At 39.7% G+C, this 22282-nt stretch overlaps 1 protein-coding gene across 4 annotated transcripts in view; it reads left to right on the top strand.

Annotated features, from left to right (window-relative positions):
- The window catches only part of RPRD1B (regulation of nuclear pre-mRNA domain containing 1B), a 123094-nt gene that overhangs the window by 77920 nt on the left and 22892 nt on the right, over positions 1–22282 (top strand). For 2 of the 4 annotated variants that reach the window (XM_089673368.1, XM_089673370.1), the window contains 2 exons: positions 6178–6287; positions 14952–15002. In XM_089673368.1, the coding sequence (XP_089529494.1) occupies positions 6178–6287; positions 14952–15002 (161 nt within the window). The remainder of the gene's footprint in view (positions 1–6177; positions 6288–14951; positions 15003–22282) is intronic. The other 2 variants (XM_089673369.1, XM_089673371.1) reach the window with 1 other exon arrangement.

Genomic DNA, 22282 nt, shown 5'->3' with positions numbered 1-22282 from the left:
GTATTCGTGTTTTTGGGGATGTCAGTGACCCCAAGTCAGTACCCCCCTATGTCAGAATGTCCGCCACAGTCCCGCCATAAGTCGCTGGTCGCCGCCATAAGTCGCTGATCGCCGCCATAATTCGCTGATCGCCGCCATTATTAGTATAAAAAAAACCCTAAAAATCCCACTATCTTTCCCGCCATTTGTAAACGCTATAACTTTCACGTAAACCAATTAATTTACACGTATTCGTTTTTTTTTTTTTTTAGCAAAGACATGTCACAGAATGCATTTTGGCAGAAATTTATGACTAAATTTGATTTTTGCATATTTTTTTACTGGACATGTTTTATAGCAAAAAGTCCAAAATATTGTTTTTTTTCCCTCAAAATTGTCAGCCTTTTTTTTTATAGCGCAAAAAATAAAAACCGCACAGGCGATCAAATACCACCGAAAGAAAGCTCAATTTGTGGGGAAAAAAAGGATGTAAATTTCAGTTATGTACCATATTGCATGACCGCGCAATTGTCCGTTAAACTAGCGCAGCGCTGTATAGCAGAAAAATGGCGTAAATTGCAGTATCTATACCATAGTTTGTAGACGCTATAACTTTCACACAAAGCAATCAATATACACTTATTGGGATTTTTTTACCAAAAACATGTAGCAGAATACATTTTGGCCTAAATTTATAACCAACTTTGAGTTTACTATATATTTTTGATAGCTGAAAGTAAAAAATATTGTTTTTCTTCCAAATTTTTGGCCTTTTTTTGTTTATAGCGTGAAAAATAAAAAGCGCACAGGTGATCAAATACCACCGAAAGAAAGCTCTATTTGTGTGAAAAAAAGGACGTAAATTTTGTTTGGGTGCAGCATTGCATGACCGCGCAATTATCAGTTGAATTAGTGCAGCGCCGAATAGCAAAAAGAGGCCTGGTCATTAAGGGGGTAAATCCTCTGGAGCTCAAGTGGTTAAAATGTGTCTGCTGAAGTCCAGCACAGTTATCCTATTGGTCCCTGAGATCGTTTACAACTGCGTCTCAGTCTGTCACTCTATTTCAGTAGTATCCTCCATGTCCCTATTAATCAGACTCACAACTGCGGGACTCCTGGAAGCTATGCAGGTCTCCTTTATAACTTTATGATGAAATAAAAATAAGTCACAGATAAGATATTGCAGAAAAAAAAAATCTTAGACCATAAGATTGGAAATGTAGTATGCGTTAAGTTGCCTTTACAGAAACCCGTAAAGTCAACAAAAAATGATTGTACGAACGACTTCTGAAAGTCTTTTTTTCCTTTCCACTTCTAAGCGTATTTGGCGTGCAGAAGGAGTTGTAGACCCCATTAATCTAGCCAGCAGTCATCCTGCACCTGTCATTAGGAGGGCAGAACAATATACAGCTCTAAAAGCATCCTGGTGCTGTTTGGCCTTCTATACAAACAGCAGGACGAGGCCCGTGCGTGCTCTATCACAGAGGCCTACCTGTACGATGAGCCTGCTAATTAAAGCAGTTATAAAATAACTGCGGGGAACACAATGCATGACTAACCCGTGACTCACTGCTTTTATACACACCATGTCAGTGAGCACATTTATTTTATTTTATTTTTTTTGTCCTGTGGGCACAACCTGACAGAACCCTGCTGGAAGAGATTAAGCCTTCGCCGGCGTAAATTGGAATACATAAATGTCTCTTTCTGAGGCGTTACTTGTAGAGTACGTTTGATTTCAATAAGAATATATGAATACGGTACAAAAGGAGCTGAGCAATTCTGTCACTTCCATGATGTACAAGGCAGTAATTACAAAGCTCTCCTACTTTGCGTTAATGTTTTTTTATTCAGTTAGTGTGCTATTTATAGGATTCGCTAAATTCAGAAACGATGATAACTTTTCCCAAGTGGACCTGTGCTCAAAGGAAAAAACTTAACCATGCATACGAAGTCTATTAAACTCTTACATGGTAAAAAAAAGGCTGTAAAATGCCAACCATTGCACAAAGCGGTGTTATAGGCTTTGTCATCCAGGTGAATGCAAAATATTGCTTTTAATGCATTGTGTTTTATTTCCACAACACAAATGGTTGAGCTCTAGGCTCTTTTTATAGTGTGCATTGGTCTGTTCTTAGCTTCACTATTTATAGAACTCAATAGCTCAAACTGAAATTTACACACAGGGTATGTGGAGCCTAACAATGAACTTTTTATTTAGTTCTTTTGGTTTGTTACATATACCATTGATAGCGTTTTGTTGAAGTAGTGCATCAATTGTCACTTCACTGACTCATTCAAAAGTAACTAGATTAAAAAAAAAATGCAAATAAAATATATTGCAGCTTACCAGTCCTTAGATGAGGTGGCTGCATTAGGATTCTTTCAACCTGGTGATCCTGTCTGTAACACACTTTCTGTCCTAGGGTGATAACGCAGCTCCTTCAGAGGTACAGAACAGTGAGAGCGAGCATTGTCACCCTTGGACAAAAAGACTGCTCAGGATTACCAGGTTAAAACAAGGAATGGGGGGGGTCACGAATGCAGCTGCCACATCTAAGGACTGGTGAGCTTCATTGTATTTTGTTCTTTGATTTAAATACACTTGACTGAGTCAGCGGAGTGACTTGATTAATGATGCAAGAAAGGAAGGGAAAAGTTCCTGATTATAAGCTAACATCCCCAATATAACAATTGGAAAAAGGAGAGACCCCCTAACACTGGGACTTGAAGGGCTTAGAAGGTACTAGAAGTATTGAAAAGGTACACATTTTATTTGTCAAAAAAGGTGATTAAACAAAGACATACAAAACAATACATCATATGGAGTCATAATAAAGCATCACAATCAGATGAAATTACGTGATAAAGGATATCCAGTATGACTGTTTTGACTGGTCATAAAAGATACAAATTGATATCATCATAGACAAAGCTGCAGAGATACTAATCTAAATGTTCCAACGCGTTTCAGAGTGATTCCACTTCTTCCTCAGGGAATAGAGAACGCTGCATATGGATGACATCATCTACAAGATTAAACATATATGTACCAAACAAATATGTTTAATCTTGTAGATGATGTCATCCATATGCAGAGTTCTTCTCTTTTCCCTGAGGAAGGAGTGTAATCACTCTGAAACGTGTTGGAACAATTAGATTAGTATCTCTGCAGCTTATTTACATGATGATACCAATTTAAATCTTTTATGACCAGTCAAAACACAGTCATACTGGGTATCCTTATGTAATTTCATTTTCTGATTGTGATGCTTTATTATGACTCTGTATGATGTATTGTTTTGTATGTCTTTGTGTTATCACCTTTTTTGACAAATAAAATGTGTCCTTTGTCAATACTTCTAGTACCTTCTAAACCCTTAAAGTCCCAGTGTTAGGGGGTCTCTCCTTTTTCCAATGCTTCAATAAGGTTATCATTACATGTGATACTGAAGTAATGCATTCTATTTTCTGAGCGCCAAACAAGCCTATTGAGAGTATTATTTTGCTGCTTTTTTTTCTATGCACTCTAAAGGCAAAAAGACAACACAAAAAGTATATTTTATATTTCTAGTGTTATCTGTGTCAATTTCAAAACAAATTTTATTGGAAATCAATAAAAAGTTCCACTTTTTTTTTTTTTTAATTCTGAAATTGTAAACTATGGCAAAGCAATTTACATTAAAGTAGACCTAAGAATTAAATACATATTATGTAATCTGTCATTTAATAAAGTGATATTAAAGGTTCAGTTTTTATTTTTATATAATAAACATATTATACTTACCTGCCCTTTGCAATAGTTTTGCAAAGAGCAGCCTTGATCCTCTTCTTCTGGGGTCCCCCGTGGGCCTTCCTGGCTCATCCCCCCATCAAGGTTTTTTACCTTAAAGCAGAGAATGCAACAAGGTTAAAAACCTTTAGCTTTTACAACCCCTTTAACTTCCATGTTTTCTAGCCTTGTTGTTTTAAATAGAAAGTTGCTAATATACAGTATCTATAATCCTGCATGACCAACTTCCGACAATGCAGTGACACAAATCTCTCCTCCATTCTAAATATGTACAGCTGTGTCACCCATTCCAGACAACTTTTCAAAGTTTGGCATTCCTACTTCGCTTTGTTTATGAGGGGTTCAGTTGCTTGTGTGAACACTGTCTGCGCTGTGCTGTCAGATTTAATTATCAGTTGTAAACTAGATTTGAAACCTTTTTGTCCTTACAAAGTATTTAAGATATAGAATCATGGATTTTTCATTATACAGTCATGGCCGAAATTGTTGGCACCCTTGATATTTTTCCTGAAAATCAAGTATTTCACACAAAAAAGGTATTGCATTAACACATGTTTTGCTATACACATGTTTATTCCCTTTGTATGTATTGGAACAAATATAAAACAGAGGCAGAAAAGCAAATATGACATAATGTCACACAAAACCCCAAAAATGGGCTGGACAAAAGTATTGGCACCCTTAACTTAATATTTGGTTGCACACCCTTTGGAAAACATAACTGAAATCAGTCGCTTCCTATAACCATCAATAAGCTTCTGACACCTCTCACCCGGAATTTTGGACCACTCTTCCTTTGCAAACAGCTCCAGGTCTCTCTTATTGGAAGGACACCTTTTCCCAACAGCAATTTTAAGATCTCTCCACAGGTGTTCAATGGGATTTAGATCTGGGCTCATTGCTGGCCACTTCAGAACTCTCCAGCGCTTCTTTGCCATCCATTTCTGAGTGCTTTTTGACGTATGTTTGGGGTCATTGTCCTGCTGGAAGACCCAGGATCTTGGACGCAAACCCAGCTTTCTGACACTGGGCCCTACAGTGCGACCCAAAATCCTTTGGTAATCCTCAGATTTCATGATGCCTTGCACACAGTCAAGGCACCCAGTGCCAGAGGCAGCAAAACAACCCCAAAACATCATTGAACCTCCACCATATTTTACCGTAGGTACTGTGTTTTGTTCTTTGTAGGCCTCATTCCGTTTTCGGTAAACAGTAGAATGATGTGCTTTACCGAAAAGCTCTATCTTGGTCTCATCTGTCCACAAGACGTTTTCCCAGAAGGCTTTTGGCTTACTCAAGTACATTTTGGCAAACTGTAGTCTTGCTTTTTTATGTCTCTGTGTCAGCAGTGGGGTCCTCCTGGGTCTCCTGCCATAGCGTTTCATTTCATTTAAATGTCGACGGATAGTTCGCGCTGACACTGATGCTCCCTGAGCCTGCAGGACAGCTTGAATGTCTTTGGAACATGTTTGGGGCTGCTTATCCACCATCCGGACTATTCTGCGTTGCAATCTTTCATCAATTTTCCTCATCCGTCCACGACCAGGGAGATTAGCTACAGTGCCATGGGTTGCAAACTTCTTGATAATGTTGCGCACTGTGGACAAAGGCAAATCTAGTTCTCTGGAGATGGACTTGTAACCTTGAGATTGTTGATATTTTGCCACAATTTTGGTTCTCAGGTCCTCAGACAGTTCTCGTCTCCTCTTTCTGTTGTCCATGCTTAGTGTGGCACAGACAGACACACAATGCAAAGGTTAAGTGAACGTCTCTCCTTTTTATCTGCTTTCAGGTGTGATTTCTATATTGCCCACACCTGTTACTTGCCCCAGGTGAGTTTACAGGAGCATCACATGCTTGTAACATTCTTATTTATCCGCAGTTGTGAAAGGGTGCCAATACTTTTGTCCAGCCCATTTTTGGAGGTTTGTGTGACATTATGTCGAATTTGCTTTCTTTCCTCCCTTTTTTTGTTTTGTCCCAATACACACAAAGGGAATAAACATGTGTATAGCAAAACATGTGTTAATGCAATACGTTTCGTGAGAAATACATGATTTCCTGGAGAAATATCAAGGGTGCCAACAATTTCGGCCATGACTGTATGTTAATCAGAGGAAACTCAGCCCATCCTAAGTTTTTCTATTAGGACAAACTACTCTGAAGTTTTTCAGAACACATACAAATTGTAGGGTTTTCTCAAATTTGACTATAAAAAAAAAAAACATTTTAAGTGAACAGTCTCCACTCCTAGTAAATTAACTCCATAACCAAGCAATGGATTTAATCATCCATTATGAAAGTAATCATTCTTTAATCCAGTGGGTTTATGTTCCTCTTATCTCAAATATCTAAGTAACTTTTTTAATTTGTCTGATGTTAATATATTTTGTCTCACTTTGTAGTGGTCGAGGAGAAGACAACATTGAAACGCAGTTTTCAGCAGGTCCAAGAGGAAGAGGATGATTATCCGGGCAGCTACTCTCCTCGGGATACTTCTGCTGGTCCTCTCCTGGTATGTTTTCACATCATTGTCAACACCATGAAGAAGAGCCACAAGCCATACTCATTAACCCCAGTTATTCTCATATGTTGCTGTGTCAGGACAGACAATAACACATCTGTCAGGAACATCTATTACCATGGCCATACAAGGACAATTTAACCTCTGCCCTGATTAGGAAATAAACGTTCCAAGGAAAATCTGCTCAGCATCAACCAGTTTATTAAATTATTTTCCAGTAAAGAGTAGAAGAAAGTAACGTCAGGTCAATGTGCAAGATTTCATTCAAAGCATTAAAACACTGCCAGAGCCAAGTTAAAGCAGATATAAGTTCTCACAGGGGAGCGATTCTTCTTATTTCCTTTGCATATATACAAGCTCAGCTGCTTTGACTTGAAAGATCAGTCATACTGCTAACTTTAGAGGCTTTCCTCTTCTTATAGATCAAGTTCTATGGAGCTAGTTGCATGCACGGAGTTAAAATGCCTCTATGGTGCTGTACTTCTGAAAGTCAAGAGAGAGCCAGGTGGTATAGCGTCAGACTGAGCTGTGATTAAAGTATAATATTACAGAATTAATCGAGAGCAAACAAGCACTAATCATCATCTACTAATCAGTGCCTTACCCAAATCTTCATTTGCATGTAACACCATTAAACATTTTGGGCTAACCTGCGCAGTAGTGGAGGGTTACATTTTATACAAAATGCTTAGCGTGACATGACATTCATAATTGGACACTGTATAATTTATCAGTTGGTTTACATGAGGTGAAAGCTAAGAGATGTTGGCTATGTTGAGGCAGAGCTGAAGTTCACCTTCCAGCTGAGGTTTCCTCAGCAGACATGACCATGCTTGCCACATTTTTGGCAGATTCCTTAGTTTTACAGAATCATACATTTGTATATTTCAGGGTTATCATTTTATTATCTTAAAGCAAGTCTGAATTCTATGCACTAAATCCTAATGAACACAAACACAGTACAACAATCTACTACTTTTCCCAGGCCGTCTAAACTGCCTCTGAAGTGCCAAAAACCCTTTTCCGCATCATGGGCATTGTGCCCCCTTTGCAGCCATAACATCCTCCACTTTACTCTGAAGGCTTTCCACAAGATTTTGGATTGTCTGTGGGATTATGTGTTTATTCAGCCAATTTGTGATGTCAGGTACTAGTGTTGGACAAGATGACTGGGCTCACAGTTCGCATTGCAATGTATAACAAAGGTGTTGAAAAAAGTCTTCATGAAGATGGCTTTGTGTACAGGGGTACAGCCATGCTGGAACAGAAAATAGACTTTTGCTGCAAGGTTGGAAGCATACAGTTGCCCAAAATGTCTTTGTATGAACATCAACAGTGCCCTTCACTGAAAACACCTGAACTTCATAACGTAGAGGGGTGTTTTTAAACCACTTTTGGTGGCATACAGTACTGTGGAAACATTTATAGGCAGGTTTGAAAATATGCTGTAAATTAAGAATGCTGGTGATAGTTTGTTATTAATTAACAAACTGAGTAAAAAAAGTAAATGAACAGACAAGAGATCTAAATCAAATCTCTATTTGGTGTGGCCACCCTTTGCCTTCAAAACAGCATCACTTCTTCTAGGTACACTTGCACACAGTGTTTGAAGGAACACAGCTGGTAGGTTGTTCCATCTTGGAGAACTATCCACAGATCTTCTGTGGATGTAGCCTGCCTCAAATCCTTCTGTCTCTTCATGTAATCCCAGACAGACTTGATGTTGAGATCAGGGCTCCGGAAGGGACAAACCAACACCAACCAAGATACAGTGCCTTGAAAAAGTATTCATACCCCTTGAAATTCTCCACATTTTGTCATGTTACAACCAAAAACTTAAATGTATTTTACTGGGATTTTATGTGATAGACCAACAGAAAGTGGCACATGGTGGTGAAGTGGAAACAAAATGATAAATGGTTTTCAAAAATGTTTACAAATATTTGAAAAGTGTGGCACGCATTTGTATTCAGCCCCCCTGAGTCAGTGCTTTGTAGAACCACCTTTCGCTGCAATTAAAGCTGCAAGTTTTTTTGGGGATGTCTCTACCAGCTCTGCACATGTGAAATTTATGCCCATTCGTCTTTGCAAAATAGTTCAAACTCTGTCAGATTGGATGAAGAGTGTGTGTGAACAGCAATTTTCAAGTGTTGCTACAGATTCTCAATCAAATTTAGGTCTGGACTTTGACTGGGCCATTTTAACACATGAATATACTTTGCTCTAAACCATTCCATTGTAGCTCTGGCTGTATGTTTAGGGTGTTGTTCTGCTGGGAGGTGACCTCCGCACCAGTCTCAAGTCTTTTGCAGACTCTAACATGTTTTCTTCTAAGATTTCCCTGTGTTTGGCTCCATCCATCTTCCCATCAATCTGCCCAGCTTCCCTGTCCCTGCTGAAGAAAAGCATCCCCACAACATGATGCTGCCACCACGTTTCACGTTGGGGATGCTGTGTTCAGGGTGATGTGCAGTGTTAGTTTTCCGACACACATAGTGTTTTGCTTTTAGGCCAAAAAGTTTAATATTGGTCTCGTGACCAGAGCAATTTCTTCCATATGTTTGCTGTGCTCCCCACATGGCTTCTCACAAACTGCAAACGGGACTTCTTATGGCTTTCTTTCAACAATGGCTTTCTTCTTGCCACTCTGCCATAAAGGCCAGATTTGTGGAGTGCACGACTTATAGTTGTCCTGTGGACAGATTCTCCTACCTAAGCTGTGGATGTCTGCAGCTCCTCCACAGTTACCATGAGGCTCTTGGCTGCTTCTCTGATTAATGCTGTGCTTGTCCATCCTGTTAGTTTAGGTGGATGGCCTTGTCTTGGTAGGTTTACAGTTGTGCCATACTCTTTCCATTTTCGGATGATGAATTTAACAGTGCTCTGTTAGATGTTAAAAGCTTGTGATATTTCTTTTTTTTAACCTAACCCTGCGTTAAACTTTTCCACAACTTTATCCCTGACCTGTTTGATGTGTTCCTTGGCCTTCATGATGCTGTTTGTTCACTAATGTTCTCTAGCAAACCTCTGAGGGCTTCACAGAACATCTGTATTTATACTAAGAATAAATTACACCCAGGTGAACTCTATTTACTAATTAGGTGACTTCTGAAGGCAATTGGTTCCACTAGATTTTAGTTAGGGGTATCAGAGTAAAGGAGGTTGAATGCAAATGCTTTCTACACTTTTCAGATATTTATTTGTAAAAAAATTTGTAAACCATTTATCACTTTCCTTCCACTTCACAATTATGTGCCACTTTGTGTTGGTCTATCACATAAAATCCCTATTTTGGTTGTAACATGACAAAATGTTTAAAATTTCAAGGGGTATGAATTCTTTCAAAGCACTGTAGTTCTTAATGGCATTGGCTATATGTTTGGGGTTGTTGTCCTGCTGCAAAATAAATTTAGGGCCAGTCACACTCCTCCCTTATGGTGTGGCATGATGGATAAATATCTGCCTGTATCTCTCAGCATTGAGGACACCATTGATTGATACCAAATCTCCAACTCCATTTGCAGAAAGGCAGCTGCAAAACATTGCAAGGAACCTCCACCATGCTTCGCTATTGTCTGCAGATACTCATTATTATACCATCCTCCATCTCAACCCGTGAACAAACTGCCTCCTTCTACAGCCAAATATTTCAAATTTTGACTCATTAGTTCAGAGCACCTGCTGCCATTTTTCTGCACCCCAGTTCCTATGTTTTTGTGCATAGTTAAATCACTTAGCCTTGTTTCCACATCTGAGGTATGGTGTTTTGGTTCCCGTTCTTCCATGAAGACCACTTCTGGCCAAACGTCTCCAGACAGTAGATGGATGGGTGTACCTGGGTTCCACTGGTTTCTGCCAGTTCTGTGCTGATGGCACTGCTGGACATCTTATGATGTCGAAGGAAAGTAAGCAAGATGTGTTTTTCATCTGCTGCCTTAAATTTCTTTGACCGACCACTGCATCTACAGTTGTCAACGTTGCCCGATCAATGGTATCCTCAATGCTGAGAAATACATGCAGATACTTATCCATCATGCCATACCTACAGGGAGGCGTGCAATTGGACCCAGATTTATTCTGCAGCAATACAAAAACACCAAACATAACTCCCAATGTCGTTAAGAACTATCTTCAGTGTAAAGAAGAACAAGGGGTCCTGGAAGTGATGATTTGGCCCCACAGAGCCCTAATCTCAACATCCTGTAGTCTGTTTGGTATTGCATGAAGAGACAGAAGGATTTTAGGCAGCCTACATCCACAGATCTGTGATTGGTTCTCCAAGATGTTTGGAGCAACCTGTCTGCTGTCTTCCTTTAAAAAAAACTGTGTAAGTGTACCTAGAAGATTTGCTGTTTTAAAGGCAAAAGGTGGTCACACCAAATATAGATTTGATTTGGATTTCTCTTCTATACATTTAATTTTTTTGTACTCATTTTGCTAATTGATAAAAATAAACAGCAATTTTTTTTTCACACCTGCCTAAAACTTTTGCATAGTACTGTAGGTAGGTGTGGTGGTCCATATACTTTTGCCCATAATATTGTAAAACTGTTCCATTCAACCCATGTGGAAGAAAAATATATTTTAAAAATATTCTTCCCAAATATACTCACATATATCTGAAATACTACAATTTGGGCCATATTATATATATCTATTATTATTATTATGCAGGATTTATATAGCGCCAACAGTTTGCGCAGCGCTTTACAAAATGAAGGTAGACATTACAGTTACAATACAATTTGATACAAGAGGAAACCGAGGGCCCTGCTTGTTAGAGCTTACAATCTAGGAGTGTATTATAATATATACATACATACAATCTAGTGTGTTCGTATGTGTATATATAGTGTATGTTGAAATGCATTTTTATATATATATATATATATATATATATATATATATATATATATATATATATATATATTAAAAATACATTTTCAAATATACAGTCAGGTCCATAAATATTGGGACATCAACACAATTCTAACATTTTTGGCTCTATACACCACCACAATGGATTTGAAATGAAACGAAAAAAGATGTGCTTTAACTGCAGACTGTCAGCTTTAATTTGAGGGTATTTACATCCAAATCAGGTGAACGGTGTAGGAATTACAACAGTTTGCATATGTGCCTCCCACTTGTTAAGGGACCAAAAGTAATGGGACAGAATAATAATCATAAATCAAACTTTCACTTTTTAATACTTGGTTGCAAATTCTTTGCAGTCAATTACAGCTGAAGTCTGGAATGCATAGACATCACCAGACGCTGGGTTTCATCCCTGGTGATGCTCTGCCAGGCCTCTACTGCAACTGTCTTCAGTTCCTGCTTGTTCTTGGGGCATTTTCCGTTCAGTTTTGTCTTCAGCAAGTGAAATGCATGCTCAATCGGATTCAGGTCAGGTGATTGACTTGGCCATTGCATAACATTCCACTTCTTTCCCTTAAAAAACTCTTTGGTTGCTTTTGCAGTATGCTTTGGGTCATTGTCCATCTGCACTGTGAAGCGGCGTCAAATGAGTTCTGAAGCATTTGGCTGAATATGAGCAGATAATATTGCCCGAAACACTTCAGAATTCATCCTTCTGCTTTTGTCAGCAGTCACATCATCAATAAATACAAGAGAACCAGTTCCATTGGCAGCCATACATGCCCACGCCATGACACTACCACCACCATGCTTCACTGATGAGGTGGTATGCTTAGGATCATGAGCAGTTCCTTTCCTTCTCCATACTCTTCTCTTCCCATCACTCTGGTACAAGTTGATCTTGGTCTCATCTATCCATAGGATGTTGTTCCAGAACTGTGAAGGCTTTTTTACATGTCGTTTGGCAAACTCTAATCTGGCCTTCCTGTTTTTGAGGCTCACCAATGGTTTACATCTTGTGGTGAACCCTCTGTATTCACTCTGGTGAAGTCTTCTCTTGATTGTTGACTTTGACACACATACACCTACCTACCTCCTGGAGAGTGTTCTTGATCTGGCCAACTGTTGTGAAGGGTGTTTTCTTCACCAGGGAAAGAATTCTTCGGTCATCCACCACAGTTGTTTTCCGCCGTCTTCCGGGTCTTTTGGTGTTGCTGAGCTCACCGGTGTGTTCTTTCTTTTTAAGAATGTTCCAAACCGTTGTTTTGGCCACGCCTAATGTTTTTTCTATCTCTCTGATGGGTTTGTTTTGTTTTTTCAGCCTAATGATGGCTTGCTTCACTGATAGTGACAGCTCTTTGGATCTCATCTTGAGAGTTGACAGCAACAGATTCCAAATGCAAATAGCACACTTGAAATGAACTCTGGACCTTTTATCTGCTCATTGTAATTGGGATAATGAGGGAATAACACGCACCTGGCCATGGAACAGCTGGGAAGCCAATTGTCCCATTACTTTTGGTCCCTTAACAAGTGGGAGGCACATATGCAAACTGTTGTATTTCCTACATCGTTCACCTGATTTGGATGTAAATACCCTCAAATTAAAGCCAACAGTCTGCAGTTAAAGCACAATTTGTTCGTTTCATTTCAAATTTATTGTGGTGGTGTATAGAGCCAAAAATGTTAGAATTGTGTCGATGTCCCAATATTTATGGACCTGACTGTATATCTTTGAAAATACATTTAATATACATTTTAGGAATGCATTTACAAATATGTTAAAATTACTGAAGAATATATTTAAAAAAAAAATATATATATATATATATATATATATATATATATATATATATATATATGCCTGTAGAAAATATATTTAGATATATTTAATTTTTTTATTTTTTAGAATACATGTTAAAGTATATTAGCGTAAGTCAATATATTGCAAATATATGTCACATATATACATATTTTCTGGCGTATAAGACTACTTTTTATACTTAAAAATATACCCCAAAAATTGGGGGTCGTCTTATACACGGGGTCTAAAATGTGAACCTTGAGTTTGTTTGGGTCAAGCTGGCTGGATGTGTGGTAATACTGTACATACAGTATACCGTGCTGAGCCAAGCTGGCTCAAAACAAATGTCCCCATGACAGATTAATCTGTCAGCCCGCTGGATGTGCGGTATATACAGTATACTGCGCTGAGCCAAGCGGTTTCAAAACGTATCGGTACGTCCCTACTGTAATCAGCCCACTGGATGCGTGTATGTACGGTAGCTGCTGCTACATACAGTATACACTGGGCCAATCACGGATTTTGAAGGATTTTAAGTACCGGTAAGTCACAACCATTTTAATGAAAAAATCTGATGTTTTTAAATGGTGTTGCCTCGGAAGGGGGGTAGTCTTATACGGCAAGTATAGCCCAAAACCTATGTTTTAACTGGAACATTAGGGGGTCGTCTTATACACCCAGTCACCTTATACGCCGGAAAATACAGTAATTTTTTTTCTAAATACTTTGGAAATTTCTTTTCCATGTGGGAAGGGCCACCTCTGGTGATGACTGTCAGTTACCAGCGTGCTTATGTTAGCTCTCAACCAAACAGTCAAGACATTTAAGTAGCTGGTGTCATAGCTGATCACATGCACAGAAACCATGGCAACTGTAGATCAAACTGAGGCTAAGATGTCAGCTTCCTGGCTTGGCTGTAATGGATAGTAGGGGTTATTTTCATCCTTAAGATGGAAAAGTAGCCCTTCAGAGGATTGTTCTTACAATGGAAAGTGACTGAAAAATCCCTGTTCATTAAGATCACCATTTTTATGATGCTAGCCTGTTTCTTGGATGACTTTAGTGAAAATTCAAAGTCTTCTTTCTTAGATGAATGATCACTTAATTTAATTTGACTAGACTGCAGTGTGTGGGGTCCCTACAAAGTGTGTATTCCTTTATCTGATCAGTACTTTTATTACATAGTTGGTAAAACAGTGTTTTTTTATTCATGTGTTTGCTCTTACAAGCAGTCTTTTTTTTTTTCCCCCCCCAATAATTTGTCTTCAAAACAGATTACATGTCCAGCCATTTGTCAGTGTCGGCCTGTTTATATACAAACCCAGTTGTATATTGTACTGATATACATCACATGTTCAGATTGTGTCCTTACTAGGGAATAAGATCCAACTAATTAAGTTTGCTAGCACAAAAATGTTTTACACTCTGAGTTTTGCCAAAAGTCTTATAAATGTGTGGGTTAGGGAGCCCAATTTACGCTTGATATAAACATTGTGAAGTGTCTCCTTAGCACTGAACCACCATGAAGGCAGGCTGTCATGTTAAATGTTAGTTCGCTTTCAGATAAAGATATGTTGGAGTTGGAGGACCAGAGTACTCGATCATGCTTGTCTTTCTTCATCCTGTACTCCCAGATAAAGCCGCATACTATGTCATACAGAAATCTTGTTGAACACGCAGAAATTGATTCACCTTCAAGGAGGGGAGGAGAAAAATAGTGTTGTATCTAGAAAATAAAAATGGAGATTGAGGTGGGTTTCAGACACAAAACATGATGTAAAGGCAAAGCTGTAGTCCATACTAATATGAATTGGTTACTACTCTAAAGTAGGAATTTCACAATCCTGGTCAAATGAATGTAAAGCTATGATGAAGACCTAAGCAAAATGCGTGTTTAACCTCTTGCTTGCCAAGCCTATTCTGAGACTTATCACATAAATGTAATTTTTTTTACTTTTCTTTTTTTTTGCTAGAAAACCCCCGAACTTTATATTTTTTCAGCAGAGGCCCTAGAGAATAAAATGGTGGGTGTTGCAATTTTTTATGTCGCACTGTATTTGCATAGTGGTTTTTCAAACGTAATATTTTTTAAAAAATGTACACTTGAATGCACAAAAACAAAATATAATACCCAATTGTTAGGTATTTATTTACTCAGTGTAACATCATCTTTTACATTTTACCAAACATGACACACTTTTTTAAAATTGCGTACACTTGTGGAATGGCAACAAACTATGATACTTCAAAAATTTCCATAAGTGACACTTTAAAAGCCTTTACAGGTTACCAGTTCAGAGTTACACAGGGGGTCAGGTACTAGAATTATTGTGCTTGCTATAACATTTGCGGCGATCATGGGGCCCGTGTCCTTGCCCAAACTCAAAAAAGCCTATGAAAAGGTACCAGGGGCATCTCATGGGGCCCCCTACTGACCCTGGGCCCTCGGGCAGTGCCCGAGTTTCCAAATGGTCAGTCCACCCCTGGTACAAATGTGATCTGGTTGCTGTACATTTTTTAACGCAGTGCATGCACTACTTTTCTGTGGTTGTATACAACTTCAGAATAAAAGAGACAGGAGGCGCCCATCTGAGTGTAGTAATAACACTGTGTTTAATAGCAAAGTATTAAAAAACACTCACAAAGGAAGTAATAAAATAAGCTCATCTGTGTATATGAGAGATGACCGTTCCTCAAAACGCCCCGCAGGTGCCACCGGTGGTTAGTGCAATAGCAGCTGGACTGATGGAGATGGTGAGAGACACTGTAGTGGTCAATCCTGCAAAGTGGTGGTGTTGTAGATCCGATCCTGCATCGTTTGTCCAGGAAGGAGCCTAGTAAGCAACCTGGAACACAGCGGCAGGATGTGACATCACAGGAAGAGGCGGAGGGTCAGTGGAGAGGAAGAGCACAAACATGGGACAGTTAGGCTACCCGCTCGGAGCCTCCAGCTCCTTCTATTGGCCTGGTGGACCTTGGGGAAGTAGCAGCTTTAATAGAGGACACTGTCAGGCGTGGAACAACGGTGCTCAGTGGAGATTTAAAGACACAGTAACATGGAAAAAACGCATATCAATGTGGAACATAATCTCAAAGCTATAAAAATAAATAATAAAAAAAAGAAAATTATGAAGGATATGTATATATATAATGGTGTAGACATACTGTTATTAGCAATGATATTAAAATGGTAATGAATGTAGAATTGCATGTACAGTAGTGTCGATAACATGGGAAAAACCACAAAATCTCCCCTAGCGGTCTCCATGTACTCAGTGTTCCTTTTTGGACCCTGATCTTTCAAATAAATGGTCCTATATATCCACTTTTTGCACCGAGAAGTGGATGTAGGTCATAAAAAAGAGATAGGAAACGCTTAGCTATTAAAGAGAGGATCAATATCAACATCAAAAAAATTATCCATTCCATTTCACATTTACCTATTACATGGCTCTACACCCTTAAAAAAAAGTATTAAAAAATGGAAGATGACATCATTAGGAACAAAATATGCAAATTTTGGAAAGACCTAGATGATTTTAATTCCAATAGAATTTTTTGTTGGGAAAAAAAATGCGCCAAGTCTATCCGGTTCCCCATGGTCCACCAATGCCTACTTATGCAATGCCGTCCATTTAGTAAGGTGTCCACTGTACCCCCCAAAAAATCTACACTGCTCAATCCACCCATACCAAACACATCTACCATTCCTATGTCACTCCCCAACCCCCTCCCTTACCTAAGCGTCAGAGAAAAACGAAACCTGCCCCCAGCTTCGATACCAGTAGTGCCGATAATCTCCTTAACCACGCTCATCATACACCGAACACATCAAAGGACCTCTCCCACAGTCCCCAAGGTCCCATCGTTGGAACCACATACCCAGTCAGTTCAATAGCACCCACACTGACTACAGCACCATCTACAACCACCCCAGTATCTGATATCTCTCCTAACCCAAGCGATGCACAGTCGCAGAACAATATGGTCCACTTTACCCCTGTTGCTAATGTTGCATCCCCCAACACATTAGGGTCTTTTTTAGTGACACGCCCCCAATCCTCCCTTGTAAAAAAAAAAACATAGGAGAGGAAGGAGAGGGGGAAGGGGTAGACACAAGGAGAGGCAAAATCAGGAAACTGTGAAAATTTATAATTTTATCTTCACTCAAACTTTCTACCCATGTTTTTCCCTGCTTGGTAAAGGCCTAACCTTTGCCCCTACGGTCCAACCCAACCCCTTTACACTGTTCAAAGATCTTAAGTTTGTCAGAGATCTTACTGTTAAAAGATTTTTAATATCAAATCTGCTAAAGAAACACCCCTTACAGATTCAGTTATCTCACCAGAAAATAATCCTATGCCCCTGAAAGATTCCGATTTACCCATCATTAATTGTTTAGAAGAACGTCTCGCAGATAATTACACTGATGATACTGAATGGCTGACACACCTTCTCCCTACCTCACTTCCAATATAACATACCTCTTTGAGACCGAAGTCCATCTTCAACCCTACCCACAATAAGGGACCCTTCGTTCAGACCTCCTATCAAGTGGTATACGCTGATTTTATCTGTATATTTAATTCTACTTCATGTCATTCCCATAAATCGTCCAATCTCACACTAGGTGAAAAAACAGCCCTTAGTGAACTCACTAATAACCCAGACATTATCATCAAACCTGCAGACAAAGGTGATGGCATCATAGTTCAGAACAGAACAGATTACCTGAAAGAAGCTCATAGATTGCTCTCTGATCAAAACACCTTTCAGAAATTACTACACAATCCGCTACCAGTTTTTTCCAAAGAACCCACACTCATCAATGCAGCACTTGATAATAACATTATTTCCAACATGGAGAGTTCTACTAGACTCCTTATTTCTACCACCTCCCGAAGATCCATAAAGATTTCCAAAATCTTGTGGCAGCAATGGACAGTGTTATTAGTGGCTTTTCTATTTTTGTAGATCACTTTCTACAATCATTGGCCCAAAACATACCTTCTTATATTAGAGATGGAAACCACCTCCTTTATATTCTTCTACCCTATAGTTGTGAACCCACCTACTTGTGGTTCTCACTAGTTGTCACCTCTGTGTACTTCGATTTCCCATGAGGTAGGTCTACGAGCCATTCAACATTTTCTAGCAGAGGATCCCCTCATGAATCCTAGACAGGCACAGTTCATTCTGGAGGCCATCCAATTCTGCTTACAACACAATTACTTCAAAGTCAAATGAGAGTTCTTCCTACAGAGGAATGGCACAGTTATAGGAGCAAACTTTGCCCCTAGTTATGCCAACCTAACCATGGGTTTCCGGGAATACCAACATATAACCCATAACAGTCCATTTGCCTCCCATATCATGTTCTATGGAAGATACATAGATGATATAGTGATCATATGGGATGGCCCTCCCCAGGCTGCCAACTCCTTCACACAATACTGCAATCAGAACCATATTGGACTATCCTTCACCTATGTATTAGATCCCCACACCCTTACCTTCCTTGATCTACACCTTTTGTCATGACAATGATAACATTTGCTCAAAAAACTGTCAAACCCACTGCCGGGAACTCATGTATTCACTTTCAGAGCTGTCATCACCACCGTTGGGTGAAAAATATCCCAACAGTTCAATTTTGCCGGATAAGAAACAACTGCATTAGAGAGGCAGACTACATCAGCCATAGTGACATCTTAGCCAAAAAATTCTTAGAAAAGGAATATCCTGCCCCTCTTATACGTGACTCTTTTCAACATTATCTAGAGAGATCAGCTTGTAAGCCTAACCCATCCACCCCAGACTTCAATGTACAACCCATACGCTTCACTACGCAATTTCATGCTCAGTACAAGAAAATGGAGGATATTCTATGTAGACACTGGTCCATACTGCTACAGGATCCCTTCCTGCACACATCCATCACTGAAAATATCGTACAGGAAGGCGAGAAACATTGGAAGCAAAATAGCCACCAGTAATATTAAACACATTTCCAATCCTAAACCACGCACTACACTGATCCCTTTGGTTGGGATGTACCAGTGTAAAAAGGCATTGTGCCTTACATGCTCCTTCATTCAACATGGTCAGAAAACATTCACCATCAAACGGAAAACATACCCTATAAAGGAATTTTACAACTGTCCCACCGAATATGTTTTTTTACATGGGGAGGACCATCAGAATGCTATGTAAACGATTTGGCGAGCATAGACTCCTCATTGAAGCAGGTTCTGACACTAGACACTACACAGAACATCATGACAAATCCACCACGGGGCTCTTCGTGTGGGTCCTGGAACACATTCCTCCATTACCCTCAGTGGCAGAGCACTTTAAGCGCCTCTGCCTACGCAAAACATACTGGATCTACACCTTAGACACCCTAAGAGGAGATCGAGATACACACTATATTATAATCATCTGTCCATTCTTCCGACAATACCCTAATGTCTATCCTAGCAACGCATCTTCCATACATAGATGTGTATATACTGACATGCGTACATAGCCATATGACTCATTTTCTCTCTCTCCCTCTCTCTCCCCCCTCTCTCTCCCCCCCCCCTCCCCCTCTCTCCCTCTCTCCCCCCCCCCCCCTTCTCTCTCTCTCTCTCCTCTTTTCAATGCCCCCACTTTCATTATTTCTTTTTGTTACACCTTTTGTCCCATGTTATCAACACTACCGTGCATGCAATTCTACGTTCATTACCATTTTTATTATCATTGCTAATAACAGTATGTCTACACCGTTGTACATACATATCCCTCATAATTTTCTGTTTTATGGTTCAATGCTCTTTTTTTTTATAGCTTTGAGATTATGTTCCACATTGATATGCGCTTTTTCCATGTTATTGTGTCTTTAAGCACCGTTGTTCCACGCCTGACAGTGTCCTCTATTTAAACTTCTACTTCCCCAAGGTCCACCAGGCTAGAGGCTCCGAGTGCATAGCCTGAGTGTCCCATGTCTGTGCTCTCCCTCTCCACTGACCCTCTGCCTCTTCCTGTGACGTCACATACTGCCAATGTGTTCCAGGCTGGTTAGTAGGCTCCTTCTTGCACAAACGATGCTAGTTCTGCTCTACAACACCACCACTCTGCAAGATTGATGGATTGTAAGGCTGAAAGTTTTTCACATTCTATGCATGAAGGTAACAAACCTTCTGTATGCAGCAGCCCCCCAATACCTACCTGACCCCCATCTTGATCCAGCGTTGTGCATGAGAGCCTTGGCTGTCCCGGGTCTCTCTCTCCTCATTGGCTGAGACAGTAGCAGAAGTCATCAGCTCCCGCTACCGTCAACCACAACCAGTGATCCAATAAGGAGAGAGTTGGGCTGAGCCGCGGCTGTGTGTGAATGGGCACACAGTGCATCAGCTCGAGAGTGAGCCTGCTCAGGTGCCCCCATAGCAAGCTGATTACTGTGAGGGCACTTGGCAGGAGGGGAACGACCAGGAGTGCCAATGGGGAATTCAGGAAGAGGAAGATTGGGGCTGTTCTGTGCAAAACCATTGCACCGAGCAGGTAAGCACAACATGTTTGTTTATTTTTAAACAAAATCTGCCTTTAAGCGAAACATAAAAATAAGCATTTTGATGTATTAACGCACTTTTCTTTTGGCTTTGCTTTTGTTGCACTGATCAATACACATAAAAGCACAAGAAAAACTAAAACCGCCACAGTGATGCTTAAAAAAAAAAATCACTGTAAGAATGCCTGCAGGCTCCTAGTTTTTGTTACTTGCTACCGAGCTGTACATTCATTTAAGAAGCCCAGACAATATAACATCTTTGCTTTGTAAAGCTGATCTTGAAGCCTGTATATTCTCCTTGCACATATTACACCTGTGACTAAAATGAAAAAAGTGTGAATTCACAAAAGCTAAAAAGCAAGAGACCGATAGCAAGTAATCACACAGGGAATATGGTGCAAGGGACCGCTAGCTTGCAGTTTGCAATTCACAGTCCATGTAAAGGAAGAAAGCTTACAGCAGTGGAGATCAAGAACTGCATTTATGGGAAGCATGAAAAGAATGTTGTCGGAAAGTCTGTTCACTGTCAATAAGAACACATCCACTTTTTATTGTTCAGATTCAAAATCGGATTCCAGCTGCCTTCCATGGCAGTTTTGAATATAATTGGTGTCTGCGGAGATACTTGTTAGTGTTAATAGGTTGATGCATACAGTCAAGGCAAGGAGCAAAAGAGTAAATGCTGAAAGCAGTAGCCAATTAAGATTTTCTGTACAGAAACAGTTGTATAGGATGGATACAGAATCCATAAAATCTATAAAAACCATATACAGAATCTGTCATGCTTAGAGTCAGCCCATCCAAATTATATCTCAGGTTTTTTTGTAGATGCTGCTGAGTTGAAGCTAAACTTCAGCTTTGGCAAAAAAAATAAAAATATGCTCCACAGCACAAAAATAATACAAATAAATAATAAATCAATAAATACAAAAAAAAAAAAGCAACTGGGGTTACACAACAAAAGAACTTGTTGTTGCTGTCCCCCTTCCCTATCACTACCACCATATCTTACCACTGCCTATTTCATATGTTTGTTGACCAGTACCCAATTCCCCCCCTCTTTCCTTGTCCTTGTATTCTTGAAAACCTAAATAAAGAATTTGCAAAAAAAAAGCAGCTGTTGCAGCAATATGCCCATCAATCTGGAGCGGTATTTGCCACAAATGGCACAAGGTGTTGTTCAACCCACCAACTTTTAACATACTGCCATGAACTCGCCCCCTTTGGGGATGTCATCACACAGTCACATACCAATCCCAAATTCCAACCACCACCACTAGACGGGTACCCAATTCCCCCCTCTATCCTTGTCCTTGTATTCTTGAAAACCTAAATAAAGAACTTGCAAAAAAAAAAAAAAGCAGCTATTGCAGCAATATCCCCATCAGTCCGGAGCAGTACTTGCCACAAATGGCACAAGGTGTCATTCAACCCACTAACTTTGAACAGGCGGTCATAAACTCGCCCCCTGTGGGAATGTCAGCACACAGTTACATACCAATCCCAAATTCCACCACTAGACGAGAAAAATAACCTGACAAACCAAAAGAATTGGAGTTGGGGGAGGGATGTACTTTTTTCGAGGTGGCAGTAGGGAAGTTGGGATGGGATTACTGCAAACCTAGATTTCATCTTTAAATCATGTGGCAGTCTCATATATTCAGTAGTGGTGACATTTAATTTTTCCGTTGAAGCTCCCAGGTCTACTAGCTACTGGGACCATCATACAGACTTTTTTATTTTTATTTTTTT

This window comes from Staurois parvus, unplaced genomic scaffold, assembly GCF_062004578.1.
Source record: "Staurois parvus isolate SC_StPar_1 unplaced genomic scaffold, SC_StPar_1.0 ptg000137l, whole genome shotgun sequence".
Lineage (NCBI taxonomy): Eukaryota > Metazoa > Chordata > Amphibia > Anura > Ranidae > Staurois > Staurois parvus.
The sequence above is the reverse complement of the archived record's forward strand: the minus strand, read 5'-3'. Positions and strand labels throughout refer to the sequence as shown.